The sequence below is a fragment of the Penicillium crustosum genome (genome assembly GCF_028827405.1).
Source record: "Penicillium crustosum strain IBT 35664 chromosome Unknown utg000001l_segment0_segment0, whole genome shotgun sequence".
Classification (NCBI taxonomy): domain Eukaryota; kingdom Fungi; phylum Ascomycota; class Eurotiomycetes; order Eurotiales; family Aspergillaceae; genus Penicillium; species Penicillium crustosum.
The window spans coordinates 1154064-1171276 of record NW_026623122.1 but is presented as its reverse complement, the minus strand read 5'-3'; the positions used below and the strand labels follow the sequence as shown (position 1 = coordinate 1171276).

Below are 17213 nucleotides of genomic sequence, written 5' to 3'. Positions count from 1 at the left end.
CCTCCTTCATAGTTCGGTATCACAGCAGAATCTGGATTAGCAGTTCGAAAAGATATTACGCTCTTTTGAATCGGCGCCGTCACCAGGGAATTCACTCCTAATAAAGGCAAAAGTCATTAGATTCATGATAAACAAAAATACTCGGCCGCCTATGCGGCCTTGTGATATCATCTAGATGTCTTGTAAAAATCCAAAGTAGCACGCTAGCAGTTAGAGACTACAGTGCGTTGCCATCAACTTCATCCAGATAATCCACATCCGGGTCTTGTTCCCAGTCCTCCTCTTCGCCATTCTCAATCATCTCTTCTACCTCCTCCACGAAGCTACAAACAAAGTCCCGTACAGAGTCCCAGTGACGGATTTCACCCCCAGACCAAGACGCCCAATGCCAGTACTGATACTCGCCGTCTTTGACTTCTTTTCCCGCCTGCAACTTGCCCTTTTTCCAATATTTAGGAGGAACAATAAAATGATTGAATGAATCGCATTCAGTGCCGGGCTCAAGTTGGATCATCTTATAATCAAGTTCTCCCAGCTCATCTTCATAATGCTCATAGCCAATGTCTGCATAGCCGTTTCCCTCTGTGGTGATATATTGAATTCCGGCTATACCACCTGCGAAGAAGTGCCAGCCGCCTATGAATCTAGACGATCTAGTCAGTTATGACCTTGATGACATAGGTTACATTTCCGCAGACGATTAGGTTTACAGTACTTACCCGTTCGCCAATCGAACCATCTCTTTGAAATCAGCCGGCAGCTCACCGACTTTCTCTTCGGCCGCCGTGATCTCTTCCTCCGTGGCAGGGTCGTACAAGATATCATTGGCACTCTGTATCCCCATGGACTGATACTCTTTGCGATGGGTTTTCCATGCCCCCTCAGCTAGTCGATCCAACAACTCCCTCCATCCAACCTTAGATGGATGCAATTCCCACTGTCTTCCGTGCTCAGCCCGTAGCTCCAGCGCAGCAGTTATCTCCCTCACCATAACCACTGCATCTTCTTTGGTGATGAAGAAAGGATTACTCTCCTTGCCGCCACGGGCTAATACAGGCAAAACATCATAGATACCAGGCACCATCAAAAAGTCTCTCAATTCACCCCCGTTAGTAAATAAATCCTGTCTTAGCCCTTGCCCAAGGATATCCGCTGCTGTTTGCAATTCGCCCAAGCGAATCGCGAGCTCAACAGCCAACCGCCGGTACAGTAAATATGAATGTCTTTTTGGTTTGTCGGGTCCCCAACCACACTCCTCGCTCGGTGTATCCGGTGTTGCATAGAGTTTCTGCGCGACCTCGAGTGCTTCCCGTGCTAAATTATCGGGCGGATAAGTACACGGGATGGTTGTTTTCGCTAGTAGTCGCGCACACATCGCCAGCATGGCTGGATCGTCTGTCTCGCGCCAAATAGAAGAAGGGTTCTCTGGCTCGGCGAGTCCAACGTGCTGAAGCATCCAGCCCGTACGGGTGCATTCCCGGTATTTGCCCCATTGCTGTTGGGTTATCCAGGTTTCACGGTCTGATCGATCAGAGCATGGTGCCCTCCTGGGTTGGGGGAAGGTCGACTTGTGCACATTCCAGAAAATCTCTAGAGTGGTAGGAGTGTGTATCTCAAGGTCAAGGTTTTCGCCCTTGTCGGTGAATTTGAAATCTCTTACCAATCTAAATACCGCCGAAGCGATCAGATGGGCCTCAGTTAAATGGCTGGACAAGATCAGGAGTTCTGTTAGGCGCAGGATATCACGGACAGCGCGTGAGAAGTCTTCTTTGTCGATGTAAGATTTGATCAACCTCGGGAGTGTTTGGTGAGTTTTGGCTTCCCATTGGTCTATCCATTGGATAGACATGTCATGCGTAGGGCGGGGTAACTCCAAGATATTTGGGAATTCCCAGATAATTTGAAAAACAGAGATTGCTCTACAAGGTCTAAGGATGGTAGCTTTTATATCGGGTGAGGTGTGAGTTAGGTTTGGTTGATGCCAAGGCTAGTGCCTAGTGCTACCTAGTCTATCCTGATTTGGCTTAGCGGTCGGGATGAGGAGGACTAGGACTGCGATAGCGAGAGTGTGCATCGATTTGGCTACGAGAGGTTGGTGGATGGGTATAGTAAATTCCACAGAGGAAATGAGCCTATGATGAGAAAGAGAAGGTCCAAGAATTATATATTAGGTGAGATAATAGGACTTCTATAAAAGAATCACACTGCAAACATTCTCAAACAAACGAGATAACAAGTGCAGAAACAAAGTGTCCCACACGGCTCCTGTAACTTTTCCATGGTGTGAAGCTGACTGACTCCAAAGCGATACGCTTAGAGGATGGAGCCGAGGGCAACACAAGGAAGACCGGCGCCGACGAGGTCGTTGCTGGCAGTGGAGGGGGAGTTGGCGCAGCAAGCGATGTTCTGCTTGCAGTTCTGGTTGAGCAGATCCTGGACACCGATAGCGATGATGGGGACTATAGGAAGGTTAGAAAGGAATTGGGCAAATAGATTGATTGGTAAAACCTACCCTGAGCACCGAGCTTGGAGCACTGGTCGAAGACACCGAGACCGGAGGCACCGGAGCCAGAGCCGATGAGGTTGGAGAGGGTACCGGAGAGGATGCCAGAGTCGATGTCGGTGGTATCACCGGCGTAGGTAGCCTTGTTGCAGCAAGAGAGCTGAGCCTGGTCACCACACTTGGCCTGAGCCTGCTGGACAGTCAGGTTGTCGGGAACGGGGAAGCGAGGAGCACCGCCGTTCTGGTGCTGGACACCATTGGCGACGTTCTCAGCGGGCATGGCAGCGGCGAGGCCGGCGAAGGCGAGGACAACGGTGGAGAGAGTGAACTGCATCTTGAAGGTAGGGTATTGAAAGATTAAAATCTTTAAAATATAAAAGGTGTTTTGGGAGGTTTGGAAGATTGAAGGTTGAGAGAGATAGAGAAGTAGAGAGCTGATGGATAAAAGAACAGAGAGAGCGACTTATTCCTCGCCTTTTATCTTCGAATTCACAGTGTTTGGGCACGAGGTGATCTACCAGTCTTCATAGTGAGGGCCAAAAGCAACCCTCCCATTTTTGCTTGTGGAATGCAACACGCAAGGGTTTGATCCCGAGCTTGTGCCGACGATCTCTACCTCCTAGCGATATCATTGGCCCTTCCTCGATTCCGGAATTTAACAATCAATGAGATTCCCCCCTTGGCTCCTGAGATGCATGGGCCCTGCATTCCGCCCTGTCAACGGTATCCGTCAAGGCTACCCTACGCCCTGGTTCGGTCCTGGGAGGTCTACATTTGGGCTTACATACTTTCTAACCCTGCGAGCCTCACATGGGTCTCAAATTAAACGAGCATAGACCATATACCTAGGTTGTAAGTCAGACATCCGAATTCAGGGTCCTTCTAGAAGTGATCAGGGCATGGGGCAGCCCCTACCGTCATCCTTAATGAATTCCCTACAGTTTCAAATCCTGCCCCTGAACAGAAATGTAACCACTTGATCTCTGTGGCGCTGGATATCAGACCTGGGAGGCGTCTGGAGGCGTTTGGAGGCGCCGTCATGGTAGAAATAATCCGATACCATGCACGTTATTTTCATTCCAGTCATTATTAAAGCAGCATGTGCTCGCGATGCTTGGGTCCTCATTGTCTCTTTGCACTCATACCTACATTATAGTTTGAAATCATATCAAATTACTGTCTGTTATCCATACTTGGATCCACCGTCCTCCTATCTCTCAGTCCCAGGGAATTCGAGATTGCCCGACCCATGTCGATCCTGATTAGTTTGGATTTTTCACCCTGCTCCCAGGCATAGCATGTGATGTTACGATGGGCAACTGCTGATCTACACTCTCCTTTCTCGATGCGAAAGGAAAGCTTCACAGGGATTGGATGTTAGTGTTCATTGAAACTGCAACATATGGGCCTTCTCCATGTTCTCTTGGTCGGGTTTAGTCTAGATCGAAAGCTTCAGGGGGTGTAATCAGGGCTATGAGATTTTGGGTGGAATTCTAACGGATTTTTAATTGGTATTTGGAGGAAGCCGAAGTGTAGCTATACTTAGTGTAAAAGGGTCAGCAGTAGTGAGCGGCCTAAACTATACTTGTCTTAGTTGAACTATGGCTAGCTGAACTATAGCTATTCCCCATTCATGTCTGTCTACAATGTAACAACGTATGTTGTATGGAAATTTTTGAACGGTTGCAATGTACAGTTACGTAGGAAGTTGACCTGGTTCAGTTTAGATCTAGAGCTTGGTAACTATTTCAGCTAGATCTCGTAGTCAGGGGAACATGTTGCTTGGTTTTTAGGGATTAATGAATAGTATTCTATGTAAATATGAGCCTATAGACTACAATCTGAAAATACACTCAATCATCGTAGTTCCAATATATAGAGTGTGCCGTACTGTTGATCTGGATATATATCTTGAACAAAACACCCAAAATCGTAGATATTAATTCACACATATTCAACTCTTTAATTATCATATGCCCACAAGGATTAAAAACTACACTACTTATCTCTATTCATATGTTTTTTTTTAGCAATCTAGATCATTGATCATGATTGGCGTCAATGCTTCAATGGAGCAGTAGTTCACCCGCATCGGTGGGATATTCGTCCGCTACTAAACCGTTTCCAGCCTAGCGTACGCCAGTTGTGCCGGCTTAGACATGGCCACACTCCATCATCGTAGGCATATTATAGCCTCACTTGCTGTTAGACCGAATCGGCAACGGAAAGATATCCAAGGGTCAATATGAGTCCGCTGAAAGTATGGTGTATATCGACTAGTAGTATAAAGGATCCATGAATCCTCAGGGTTCTTAGAAATCATCACCATCTCAATCCATTCCAAGCTCTACAATACAAGCAAACCCTAAGCCCCAATCTACAATCTACAATTTGAATTCTAGATTCTACATATCAGCACATCCTCAAAATGACAACAATCGCCTTTTTCGGAGCAACCGGCGGCTGCGCCAACGCCTGCCTGACCTACACCCTCCTCAACGGCTACAACGCCAGAGCCCTCGCCCGCACTCCATCAAAACTCACAGCGCTCCTCCTCTCTCAGCCTGGAATAACAGAGGAAATTCTATCTCGCCAGCTGGAGATAATCGAAGGCGATGCGACAGACGTGGAAAGCACCATGAAAACCCTCATCATCAACTCCACCCCCAAGAACGCACCCAATGGCACTTGTACTCTCGTAACAAGCATAATTTCAGGCATAGGTGGCACACCAACAATGGCTTTCACCAAGGAATCAAAATGCGCAAAGACTCAGATGCGCATGCCTGCATTGCCGCACATTCAGCTCTCAAACCCGCATATCACAGAACAGACGACAAGCACGCTGCTGGAGGCACTGGCGAAGATCGCTTCTGATCGGTTTGCCTCGTTCGAGGCGTATCGTGCTGTTGCACCAAGGGTCACCGTTATTTCGACGACGGGACATTTGCCTGGTAATAAGGATGTGCCGTTCTGGTTCAGACCTATGTACTCTGTGCTCCTGCCGATTCCTCATGCGGATAAGCTGCAGATGGAGAAATTGCTTGATAAGGAGGTTGGGTTGGGGCATGCTGGAGTGCTTGCTGCTGGGGTTGTTGTTGTGAGGCCTAGCTTCTTAACGGGGGACCACCTTGTTCCCGTGATTGAGGGGGAGAAAGGGGGTGAAGGGGTGGGACTTGAGAAAGTGAGGGCTGGGACGGAGAAGGCTCCTGCTATTGGGTATACGATTTCACGGGCTCTGGTTGGCGAGTGGATCTTTGAGGAGATCGTTAAGGGTGGTGGAGGGAAATGGGTTGGTGAGAAGGTTACTATCACCACTTGAGGCACTGGGCTTCTCTTGATCTTATGAGATTTGTATCTTTCGTTGTTTGAAAGAATGGTGGTTATATCGTATATCTATATCGAATACATAGCTGAAGAGATTCATTTATTTTGCACAAAGCATCTAGATGACCAGTCGTATTCAGAGATCAACCTTATGTACCAAAAACCACAAGCCATTGAATTGTATCAGCTAAAAGCAAAATGCCACTGTAGGCCAGAGAACAAAATCACAGAAAGCAAATATTATACCTATATGAGATCCAATGAAACTCCGTTCCTAGCATATGTAAAACAACAACGCTGTACAGGTGGGGCAAATTAAAGAAACGCTTTGACACAGCTAGACCAACGTTCTTAATGCCCATGTCATGACATTCGTAAGTGAGGACGTGGAAATTGCTGCGATCAGGTGCCGCCATACGGCACTGGGCGGTCAATTTGAGCGCTCGACCGCTCAATCTGCGCACTCGAACGTTCGATTTGGGCACTAGACCGCTCAATCTGAGCACTGCGGCGCTCTTCCTTGATCTTCTTCTTTTCCATCTTCCTCATGGCTTCTTCGGTCAACTGTTGGCGGAAGAGCCGTTCAACAACATCCTTCTTTCGGGTTCGTCGATCACCAATCATGATCATCACACCACCCGTGATGTTACAGGTGATGGAGCAGCAAAGAATAACCGTTGTCAAAGCGAATGGCCGCTTTTCGGGGTCCTCCATACTCCAGGTACAGGCACCAAGAGCCATTTGGAGTATAGAATGACAGTCGAGGATGACGACAATAGCGATAAGCAAGCGTAGAGGGAAGGCGTGGTGGGTCATGGTTTCGTGCGGCTTATAGAAAGTATGCGACTTCGCGAACTTATTCTGGTGATGCATCAATCGCAACTGTTGGCGAGCATCGAGGACAGAGAATTCGTGTTCGTTTTCCTTGGCCATGTCGCCAAATTCAATGTCGACGTCCTTCTCCGGCTTCGATGGAAGATCATTTTTGTCCTTGAGGCCTGGCAGGGCCCGCTTCCGACGAACTTTCCACGATAAGAATGTATAATGGGCAATGAAGCCCATATGATATGTATCCACAGCGCGGAAAGGAGCTAGTCCATCACCCATGATGGCGAACAGGGCAACCAAAACGTTATCGATGACATTGACAACATAACTTTGTTTTCCGCCGACATTGATCCAACCTGAAGTGGCTGTTAGCATATTGGCCAAAAGTATCGGACAAAGAGATCCCACCGATCAAGAAAAGAACCCAAGCCAGACCGAACAGGGTGATCAAGGTTGCGTAGAGAGTTACAAGAAAGCCGAGGGCTAGGCAAGATTAGTATTAAGCAAAGATATCTTGGCGGGGAGTATCACTCACGCTTCCGTACGTACTGCCTAAATCCTTTCATGGACCGTTTGAACTTGGACCGTCGAGAGTGAAGCATATGCCGAACATGATCATTGAGTTCGGCGTAGTCTTCTCTGGTCCATCCATCAAGTCCATGTCCTTCTGGGAGAACGGCATATTTGGGACCCCGTAACGCCGAGGACATACTCGTGAATGATTGTAATTGTTCTAAAGGCGGGCGCTGTTTAGTTTTGTCGCCCTCGGGTGGTTCATTTTCGTCGGTTGTAGTTCCCTGTTCTTCATCCGAGGAATATTGTGGTCGTGTAATCGTATAGGTGGGCATGCGATTGATGAACCCACCCAGGTTCGGCACAAAGAGAGAGTTTTGGACATTGGTGAGGGTGGAAAGCGCAGAGACCTCGGGGTCTACATTCGGGTAAGTTAAATCCATGGTTTCTGTATCACGCTTGGTATCAATGCTTACCGATCACGTCCAGCACATCCACCACGTGGGATCCATACTCATTTTGCCGTTGCTCCTCCTGTGTGTCTAGAGTCGGTGCAGCTCCCGTCACCGTGGATGCGCGGTTTCGAGTAAAGCGATTCAACGCAGCTTGGCTAGTTCGCCGGAGCCGACCCGCCGGTCGCGCTAGTTGGGGAGGGGTCTCGCATTGCTCTAGATCAGGTTCACAATCGGAATGAGTCTCTCGACCAGGCAATATTGCCGCTGGAGATGGGAGCACCGGACTTTGGTGTGAGGATTCCTCGGTCACAGGCATCATCCGCATGGGAGTCGCCACTCGCGAGAGGACTTCGGGAGGGGGGGATGACCATCGTCCCGGATTTGGCTCCGAGTTGCTGCGCCGTCGATTTGCGAGCCATGCTTCGTCCTCTTCGTTGGGCGCAGGGGATCTGATGGGCTGCGGCTCGAAAGACGGTGGTTGACCTTGACCCTCGGGTTGAGACGGGTGATTAACGGTGTCTATTGAAGGGATAGATGGGAAGCGAGACAGGCGAATACTGGGTCGTCGCGTCCGTGAGTCGGCTCGAGTGCGCAACGGGGCAGGACCTGCTGGCCTGACGGGGCCGGACTCTGTGGGTTGCCCTGTGGGTTGGGTCCCCTGAGGGTTCCCATTAGGGGCGTTGGGGTCCTCGACCGGGTCGATGCGATCCATAATGCTGGAGCGACGAATTCCGGAAGGTTGGGGACAAGATCACACAATACAAGTAGCCCCCGAGATATTGAAAGGAAAATATAAGTTAACCAAGGACCTGAAACTCCCCCATTTCGGTCCACATGGAAAACAGTCCGTAGACGTTCTGGATCTCTGGGGTGTTTAAATCCAAGGCTGACTCATCCGTTCCCGAATCTTGTTTTTCCTTCTTTTCCACAGTGACGAGTTAGTGGAGTGCACAGTCCCTCAATATCACACTAAACCGTCGATCTTGGGTTTGCATTCCAAGGTCTCTACCTCTATATTGTATTTGTATTTGTTTTGTTCAGGGGTCTCTTTTTCAATATTATAGGTTACATATTTTCAATTATATATGTACTCCGCACAGTGGCAAGTCCTGACTTGTAGCCAAGAAGCTACTCAAGTGCACTACGACTGTACCAAGCTTTTATGTCGCCTGATAATTAAGGTGTCCAGGTGCCTCATGCAACGATGGCAATCTCCGTGGACCATAATGGGACGCCACTGGAAGAAAACCCATGTAGATCTACATGTACGTACTTTACAAGATATCGTACAAACTACTAGTTATATCTACATACATGTATGTGCACGTGTCTCTCTGGTAGCGATTGACAGGTTTTTGATTGATAGAAGGCATAGATTAATTCATTCCATGGTCATTTCAGGATCGCCTATTGAATTGTTTAATATATCATTTTGACATGGGTGGTTACCGCTACATTGTACATTACCTAGATGACTAGAGACAGGGGACCCATTAGTCCAATCGTGAAGCTTCCTGTCAAAGCACATATTTCCTAAACCTAGATCTAATATGCATAGAATGAGGCAAGGATCTCTTAGTTGACTTTGCAATGGACAAAAAGCAAATGTCTGTGCCATCAAACCAGAAGCTGCTCATGAAGCATTTTGACCTACAATCGGCTAATATTTTTGAAAGCAGTACCATAAACTAAGCAGATGAAAAATTAACTAGCCGAGACGAGGCTAAGGAATAATAAATTGTTTCTAAATCCAAGGTCGCGTGGGGCAGAGATTTATTGTGAGACCACTGTGATATTGTGTTAGTGAACAAATATTGTCATTGTGTGCTACCTATGTAGGCTAGACCAAGATTCTCCAGGACTGTACGGAGTATGCAAGGCTGAATAAAAGATCTGGTTGAATATTTAAGTTAGTACGGAGTACGGGGTAGAAAATTGTATATTCATCCCTGCCACCTATAATAATATACAAGGATGAATCTGAAGGCATGGAGATTATTAAGTGGAGATAAATGCCCAGGTGAGGTGGAAGATCGGCCCTTTTTTTTTGATTCCATGGAAGTATTTATAGGACATGTCACACGGGTGTCATGCACATGTATAGAGTTTAGGATGGTCTGCAGATGTGCAGAGTACTTTGTAATAATTGAGCGGAATGTTAATTAAGAACAAAGTACTCCATACTCCGTACACTTATAGAATCCATGAATAGCAGAGTGGTATGATATACGGAGTATACCTACCTAAGTAGGTCAAACGTAGGAATAAATAGGGAAGAAGGGAACAGATGGCAATTGGTTCAAAGGGTCTCCAGAATGACATCAGGCCAGCTGTTCTGAGTCAGGCTTTCAATTAAGGCGGGGCTGGGGGGAAAAGGAACCTCGGGAGTGTTTGGGGTTGGGAGCCTAAAATTAGGGGTGAGCTGGGGGGTTAGTTAGGGGTGGAATAGGGGTGGAATAGGGGTCGGGTTAGGGGGTTAGAGCCCAATTGACGGAAGGAAAGTACCTCGATCGCACCTGGCCCCATCACTTCGAGCTCTCACTGGGCTAGTGCCACACCGCCTCTCCTTTCCCTTTCCATCTCCTTCTCCCATCCTCCTCCTCCTCCCTCTCTTCAAGATCTAGTGCATCGAAAAACTTCAATTTCATCTTCTCTTTCAATTGGTATCTAGGGCACGAAGCTACCCTGCTCCTTCCCCTCGCTCCACCTCCTGTCAAGTCTCTTTCAGCTTTAGGCAAACAATCAACCCGACACTTTTCATCATCCAAACATCTCCAACCTTCAAGATGTCTGACGTCGCCGCACTTGCTGACTCCGTGGCTGCGACCACCCTGACCGATAAGCCCGAAATCAACGGTGCTACCCCTTCCTCCACCCAGGCTGCCGATGCTGCGGCTGCCAGTGCAGATGAGGGCCGTCGTCTTTACATCGGGAATCTCGCATACGCGACCACCGAGGAGGAGCTCAAGGAGTTCTTCAAGACATACACCATGTGAGTAACTCCCGGGTTGGTGGTTCAAATCCAAATAACCCCACCTTCAAAACAAACATCCATCATTTATTGGCCCTTTCTACTGGTCCTTTCTGACACATTTCATCTCTTAGCGAGACCACCTCGATCCCGGTGAACCCCCGCACCAACCGTCCCGTTGGCTATGCGTTTGTGGATATCGCCACTGCCGCTGAAGCGTCTGCCGCTATCGAGGCCCTCTCTGGCAAGGAGATTCTTCAGCGCAAGGTGTCCGTTCAGCTTGCCCGCAAGCCCGAGCCCGCCGAGGCCAAGGAAGGTGCTGCCAGTGGCGGTGAGGGTGCCAGTGGTGCCGAGGGTCGCAAGCGTGCTGGTGGTCGCGGCCGTGGCCGTGGCCGTGCCCGCGGTCGTGGTGGCCGTACCGGCCGTAGCCGTGCTGTATGTGCCCAAACTATTTCCCTGCTTGAATCCACGCACATCGACACATTAAACTGGATGCTGACAATTCGCAAGGCCCAGGATGGCCAGGAAGCCACCGAGGCCCCTGTCAACGAGACTCCCCTTGCTGACACCGCAAACGAGAAGGATACTGCCTCCAAGGCTGGTGAGACCCGCGCAGCACGCCCCCAGAAGCAGCGCGGTCCCCCGAGGATGGCATTCCTTCTAAGACTAAGGTCATGGTTGCTAACCTGCCGTACGACTTGACTGAGGACAAGGTGGGTTACATCTATTTTTCTTCCTTCCGTTTCTTTTCCGCTTGGGGTTACATTGACTGACATTACTTCCTCCCTTTAGCTCAAGGAGATCTTCGCCGCCTACGAGCCTGTCTCTGCTAAGGTTGCCCTGCGTCCCATCCCCCGCTTCATGATCAAGAAGCTGCAGGCTCGCAACGAGCGCCGCAAGACCCGTGGCTTTGGTTTCGTCAACCTTGCCTCGGAGGAGCTCCAGGCCAAGGCCGTTAGTGAGATGAACGGCAAGGATATTGATGGTCGCGTCATCGCTGTGAAGGTCGCTATCGACAGCCCCGGTAAGGAAGATGACGACATCAACGCTGTGGCCGAGACCGAGGAGACTGCCGCTCCTGCTTCAGATGCTGCCCCTGCTCCTGCTCAGGAGAACGCTGCTCCTGCTGTCACCACCAAGGCTTAAATGCCCAACGTATTCCACTCGACCGAATCAGGTACTTGATAATAGGCTTTGGGGTTGAGAAACAGAAGAGGGGGTTCTCAACAGAGGATCATATCGATATGATCACAGTGCTCTGCAAACCACAGATCACCGTGAATATCTTAGCTACTCAACGATTGCGGGGGGGGAATTGGGGAGAACCCTGGAGGGGTTGGATTCATGACTTTTATCGGACAACATGGATCAGTTGACCATGCAGGAGAGCCATCTTAGCTGATGTGCTTTCCGTCCTTAACGACTTTCTTTTTTTTTTTTTCTCTTCGCCTTCTGTATTGTACCTTAGCACACATTTACTAAATGATGACGATCTGCCACCTGGCATATTGTATTTAAGAGTACGGAGTAGTCCACACCTATACAATGGAAATGGACATCGCAGTTTATACAAAGTGGGTGTACCCGATTTGGTTGGGGATGACGCGAATGTCCGACCCTTGCCGATCAGAGGCAAAACATAGAACTTGTATTGTTTCACTTCTTTTCATTTGATTTTTACTCTATCATTGAGCCAATTGCATTTGCTTTTTTGTCTTCAGTACCTTTCAATCTCCGCGTAACTCCATCCGAGAAAAAGGGGTAAATCAACTCAACGTCGGTGCCGAGTCGGTCAACCCTACAACATACTAGCGCACTCCGTTATTTGGATTGTGTTTCCCGAAGTCTCACCTGCTCGCTTTTGTATATTCACTCACTATCACTATGTCTCGCATGTGGGAGGTCGACCCAGAAACGAGGACAAAGGTGTGCTGCCAGGTCAAATACCGCAACGCGCCACAGTCACTGACACAGACATGTGCTACAGCTCCTCCAAATCTCCAAGACCAACGGAAATGACAAGTGCTGCGATTGCGGTGCCCCGTCGCCCCAATGGGTACGCATTCTCTCTCTCTCTCCCTCTCTCTGAAACCCATCGCACTGGTTATTGTCTTCTCGAGAAGCATTGTCACCCCAACAACCCACTCACACACCCCGCAAACCACACACTCTGCTAACTCCTTGCCCGCCATGGGCACATTAACCAGGCCTCCCCGAAGTTTGGAACGTTTATCTGTCTCAACTGCGCCGGCACACATCGCGGGCTAGGTGTTCACATCTCCTTCGTCCGTTCGATCACCATGGACGCCTTTAAACACGCCGAGATCCAACGCATGGAGCTGGGAGGTAACGATCCCTGGAAGACCTTCTACGATGAACACCCAGTTACTGTCTCAGAAGGTCGCACATTCGAAGACTCGACTATCAAGGAACGATATGAAAGCGAATCGGGCGAGGAATGGAAGGAGCGGTTATCGTGCAAAGTCGACGGCCGCGAGTACATCCAAGGCCAGGAGAAGAAGAATAATCCCTCGCGATCGAGCACACCCTTGAGCTTGGCTGGTGCCGGCACGGGTGCTATATCTGGTGCCCGGGCTGGGTCACCTGCAGCATCGTCTATTCGCTCTGGTGACAGCCAGCGGGCTGGTGTGCCCGGCAAGAAGGAGCAGAACGAGGCTTACTTCGCGAAGCTGGGGAATGAGAATGCTAGTCGCGCCGATAACCTGCCGCCCTCACAAGGTGGAAAGTTTACTGGTTTCGGTGGTGGTTTGCCTGCGGCCTCTGCGAGTGAGCGGCGCTCTTCGCCCTTTGGCGGATTTGGAGGTTGGGGTGGCGGCGGCGGCGGCGGCGGCCAGCCGTTTGAAGATCTTCAGAAGGACCCAATGGGCACTATCACCAAAGGATTTGGGTGGTTTGCTTCAACGGTTGGCAAGAGCGCAAAACAGGTTAATGATGCTTATCTACAGCCAACAGCTAAACAGGTATGTGCATGACCTCGCTTGGGAGATTTTATAGTGTCTACATGTGTAGTTTCTTTGGGCGCAATTACTGACATGGATATCTAGCTGGCCGAATCCGACTTCGCAGCCCAGGCCCGCATCCATGCTTCAACGCTCGGCCAGAACCTACAAACAGGTGTTCGCGGCGCTGCTGACCAATTCAATAAGTTTGTTGAAGGAGAAGATGGACGCGGTGACGGACGCCGTAATCGCGTGGAGCCTGAGCGCCGAGACTTCTGGGATGACTTCTCGTCAATGGGGGACCAAGATACATCCAACCACCGCCGCACTGCATCACAACGGTCTCAACGATCTGATGTTGTTGGGACCGCTGCTATGCGCAAGGGTCCTACTGCCTCCTCTCTGGCTAACTCCACACCTGGTTTGTCTGGTGCAGAACCCGCAGAGGGTAAGAATACAACGGCTTCGGCGACGGGTAAGGGCAAGGATGAATGGGATGACAACTGGTAGCATATAAGCGCCTTATTTTACTCGATTTTCTCTGTTTGTTTGTGGGCCGCTGTTTTTGTGCCATGACTTTATGTCCCGTGTTGTCTTTTTGTGTCTACTCTGCCCTCTATCTGCATTCCACATATACCTCGTTAGAACTCCCCTCTTTGGCAAAGGGAAGATCAGATGCATAGTCCATATACTCCATAGCTTGGCCTGGCGTCAATTGGAGAGGCCGGAGAGGAGGTGGCCGAAAAGTAGAAGAATATTGGTACAGCGATTACTATGAGATATGATATACAAGAAAATTCCTAGCTGAATCCGAATTGAGACCGAAGAGTCAGTGATCAAAGAGTCAGCGATCAAAATCCTCCTCTCAGTTCCGCAAGCACGGCCTTTTGCCTCTGGCCAGACATCTTCTCAAACCGATCAACACTCATGACAAAAGTGCCCCGACCAGCAGTCAAGCTTCGCAAATGCTTGAGATACCCAACCATCTCCTTAAGCGGCACCTTTGCGATAATTGTGCGCGGCCGAGTCGCAGCAACAGGAATTTCCACGCCAACGGAAGGCGTCTCGAACGGGTCCGGCGGTGCATAAACACGGCTGTGATCAATGGGTGGCGGTGCCTCTTCCTCAGGTGTGGATGCAGAAGTTGACGATGCATCCGTACCTGACAGCGGTACCTCCTCGTCGAGTGAGATGATATGTCCACCCCGTGAGGACGAAATGTCGTGGACGACGGAGCCGAGACTCGCCTCGTCGACGCTGATAATCACATTCATCACCGGCTCCATCATTACTGTCCCCGCGCCAAACTGCACATCCTGCAGCGCAGCGGCTGTGGCTTGACGTGCGGCAGATGAGAGGGCTGAGGTGGTTGTTTCGTTGCCGAAGAGGTCGGCGGCCGGGTCGATAGTTAGTGTGATGCGGGTATTATGCATTGGGAATGTGAATTGAGGGCCGCGGGCGAGTGCTGCCACAGCTCCGTTTTGCAGCGCTGTGCGGAACGCGACGAGGTCCATGCCCGGTGGGAGGAATGGGCTGGTTTCTTCTTCGCTACGGGAGGAGCGGTCAACTTGGAGACCAGGGGCGCAGACGATTATCTGGTTGCCGTCGTAGGTTTCAACGAGGAGCGTGTCTTGGTCTACCTCTGGGGATTCGAGGTCTTCATCCAGTGGCTCTGCGACTGCTGTGCAGCCTGCTTTACCCTTTCGCCCGGCGATCTCCTTGTCGAAGATCTTGGTTATTGGGCTAGAGATGCCAAGTGCGGATTCTCGGTAGCCGATCTCGATGCGGCCCATTGTGGCCTTGGCTTTGAGGTCGTTGATTAGTCGGTCCCGAGCAATTTCGAGATGCAGCTCGCCCATGCCGCTTAGAAGCGTCTGGCCTGACTCTTCGTCTATATTGACGTGAAGACTGGGGTCTTCACGGAGGAGGAGTGCGAGTGATTCTTTCATGCGCTTCTCTTCGCTTAGACTGTGCGGTTCAACGCTGGTGAAGAATACCGGTGGTGGAACAGCAATTGGTCGGAGTTGGAGGCTGGTAAGTGGCTCTGGGGGAGTGGCTTTATTCCCTGCGTAGGACACGAGGGTATCTCCTGTTCGGGTTTGTTTGAGCCCGACTACGACACCGATGTGCCCGGCAGGGATTGAGTCCACTTCCACGGCATCGTTGGCGTACATCTTCAGCAGACGCGGGGCGCGCTCGGATAACTGCAGGTTTGTGTTGAATAGAAGGCTGTTGCGATCTAAGGAGCCGGAATATACCCGCACGTAGACTAGAACTCCGCGCTTTGCGTCGTTAACCACTTTGAATGCTAGTGCACAGCTTTGAAGCTTGCTGATCGCATCCTTTGAACTGGTCTGCAAGGCCAAATTCTTTTTCTTTGGTTGTTTCCCTTTAGATGGCGCGGACGCCTTCTCGCTCTGCTCCACAATTAAGTCCCCTGACAGTAGGTCCCGAAGACCTCCTTTGACACCGCCAATGCTTACTTCTGGGTCGGGAGCTTCAGGTGGACTGGGGAGAAGATTCACTATAGAATCCAGCAATGGCTGAACCCCCATGTTCCGGAAACTAGCACCTGCAAATAGAGGGACAATCCGACTCGTCTGGTCCAACACGCACCGGCGCAAGCTCTCGATGATATCGGCTGACGAGACCGCGAGATGATCTTCTTCACATTCAAAGAATTTCTCAACAATATCTTCGTCATGTTCACTAAGCAGCTCGATCAAGGCAATTCGTGCCCGCCGCAGCTCTGCGGCTAGGGCCGGCTCCTCTGCCTCTAATTGCTTAAGGTCGGCCACTTTCACGGTGCGGCCATCCTCGCCTTCCTTCCAACGTAGTCCTTGGAGATGGATTGCGTCTGCTACTCCGATAAAGGGCCCGTTGCCTCCATCGAACCACGGTATCTGGCAAACTGCTGGATAAACACCCAAGCGAGTGCTGACTTCTCGCACTGTTCTACCAAATGCGGCTCCATCACGATCTAGCTTATTCACATAAATGACTCGAGGAATGCGATATGTGCTTGCCTGATTCCAAACCTTCTCTGTCTGCGCTTCGACACCAGCAACACCATCCAATATGCACACGGCGCCGTCAAGGATGCGCAGAGACCGCATGACTTCGAATGTAAAGTCTGCGTGGCCAGGGGTATCAATCAGATTGATCGTATGGGGGTAGGCAGACCGCGGAGTGGGCTCATTCTCCGTTCCCGCCTGGGGGCCTGACGCTCCAGTTACCTCTCCAGGAGGCCAATGGAAGGTAATAGCGGCTGACTGGATAGTGATACCGCGTGCGCGCTCGGCAGGAAGGAAATCGGTTACTGTTGAGCCTTCGTCCACATCACCAATGCGTCTTGTGAAGCCGCTGTAGAATAACATGCGCTCCGTAGTGGTAGTCTTGCCTGCATCGATGTGGGCGATAATGCCGATGTTCCGGGTCCGGTCCAGAGCTTCATCATGGCATGCAGATGTCGTGGAAAAGCGTTGAAGCTGTCTGTAATTGGACCGAAGACCTTTGAGGGAGGAGCATGTATTTTTGCATGTAATATTGCTCGAAGTCTTATATAGATTGGAGCTCATACAGCGCACCCCGGGGGAAAGCGCATCAACGGAGCCACGACCATTCCAAGGGGAAGCGCTCATGTAATATGGGATGAA

At 50.2% G+C, this 17213-nt stretch overlaps 8 protein-coding genes across 8 annotated transcripts; 4 read left to right on the top strand and 4 right to left on the bottom strand.

Annotated features, from left to right (window-relative positions):
• Positions 1-217: 217 nt before the first annotated feature.
• On the bottom strand, positions 218-1849 carry N7487_000444 (uncharacterized protein; the record flags this gene model as incomplete). Its single annotated transcript, XM_056868192.1, has 2 exons — positions 218-644; positions 720-1849. The coding sequence occupies 2 exons, from the start codon at positions 1847-1849 to the stop codon at positions 218-220; spliced, it is 1557 nt and encodes a 518-aa protein (XP_056732976.1).
• Positions 1850-2313: 464 nt separating this feature from the next.
• Positions 2314-2867, bottom strand: N7487_000443 (hydrophobin family protein; the record flags this gene model as incomplete). Its single annotated transcript, XM_056868191.1, has 2 exons — positions 2314-2459; positions 2513-2867. Coding segments are annotated over 2 exons (501 nt in total), but the record flags the coding sequence as incomplete, so codon positions are not given.
• A 2064-nt stretch (positions 2868-4931) lies between these two features.
• Positions 4932-5825, top strand: N7487_000442 (uncharacterized protein; the record flags this gene model as incomplete). Its single annotated transcript, XM_056868190.1, has 1 exon — positions 4932-5825. The coding sequence occupies one exon, from the start codon at positions 4932-4934 to the stop codon at positions 5823-5825; it is 894 nt and encodes a 297-aa protein (XP_056732974.1).
• A 407-nt stretch (positions 5826-6232) lies between these two features.
• N7487_000441 (DUF2985 domain-containing protein) lies at positions 6233-8338 on the bottom strand (the record flags this gene model as incomplete). The annotated part of the gene is made up of 4 exons (XM_056868189.1): positions 6233-7014; positions 7067-7141; positions 7194-7589; positions 7648-8338. 4 exons carry the CDS (start codon positions 8336-8338, stop codon positions 6233-6235), a joined length of 1944 nt encoding a protein of 647 aa, XP_056732973.1.
• A 2074-nt stretch (positions 8339-10412) lies between these two features.
• N7487_000440 (RNA recognition motif domain-containing protein) lies at positions 10413-11743 on the top strand (the record flags this gene model as incomplete). Its single annotated transcript, XM_056868188.1, has 5 exons — positions 10413-10618; positions 10732-11032; positions 11108-11140; positions 11269-11310; positions 11390-11743. The coding sequence occupies 5 exons, from the start codon at positions 10413-10415 to the stop codon at positions 11741-11743; spliced, it is 936 nt and encodes a 311-aa protein (XP_056732972.1).
• Positions 11744-12142: 399 nt separating this feature from the next.
• N7487_000439 (uncharacterized protein) lies at positions 12143-12409 on the top strand (the record flags this gene model as incomplete). The annotated part of the gene is made up of 2 exons (XM_056868187.1): positions 12143-12245; positions 12291-12409. 2 exons carry the CDS (start codon positions 12143-12145, stop codon positions 12407-12409), a joined length of 222 nt encoding a protein of 73 aa, XP_056732971.1.
• A 72-nt stretch (positions 12410-12481) lies between these two features.
• N7487_000438 (GTPase-activating protein GCS1) lies at positions 12482-14067 on the top strand (the record flags this gene model as incomplete). Its single annotated transcript, XM_056868186.1, has 4 exons — positions 12482-12523; positions 12585-12653; positions 12805-13578; positions 13663-14067. The coding sequence occupies 4 exons, from the start codon at positions 12482-12484 to the stop codon at positions 14065-14067; spliced, it is 1290 nt and encodes a 429-aa protein (XP_056732970.1).
• Positions 14068-14408: 341 nt separating this feature from the next.
• On the bottom strand, positions 14409-17198 carry N7487_000437 (mitochondrial elongation factor MEF2; the record flags this gene model as incomplete). The annotated part of the gene is made up of 1 exon (XM_056868185.1): positions 14409-17198. The coding sequence occupies one exon, from the start codon at positions 17196-17198 to the stop codon at positions 14409-14411; it is 2790 nt and encodes a 929-aa protein (XP_056732969.1).
• Positions 17199-17213: the final 15 nt, after the last annotated feature.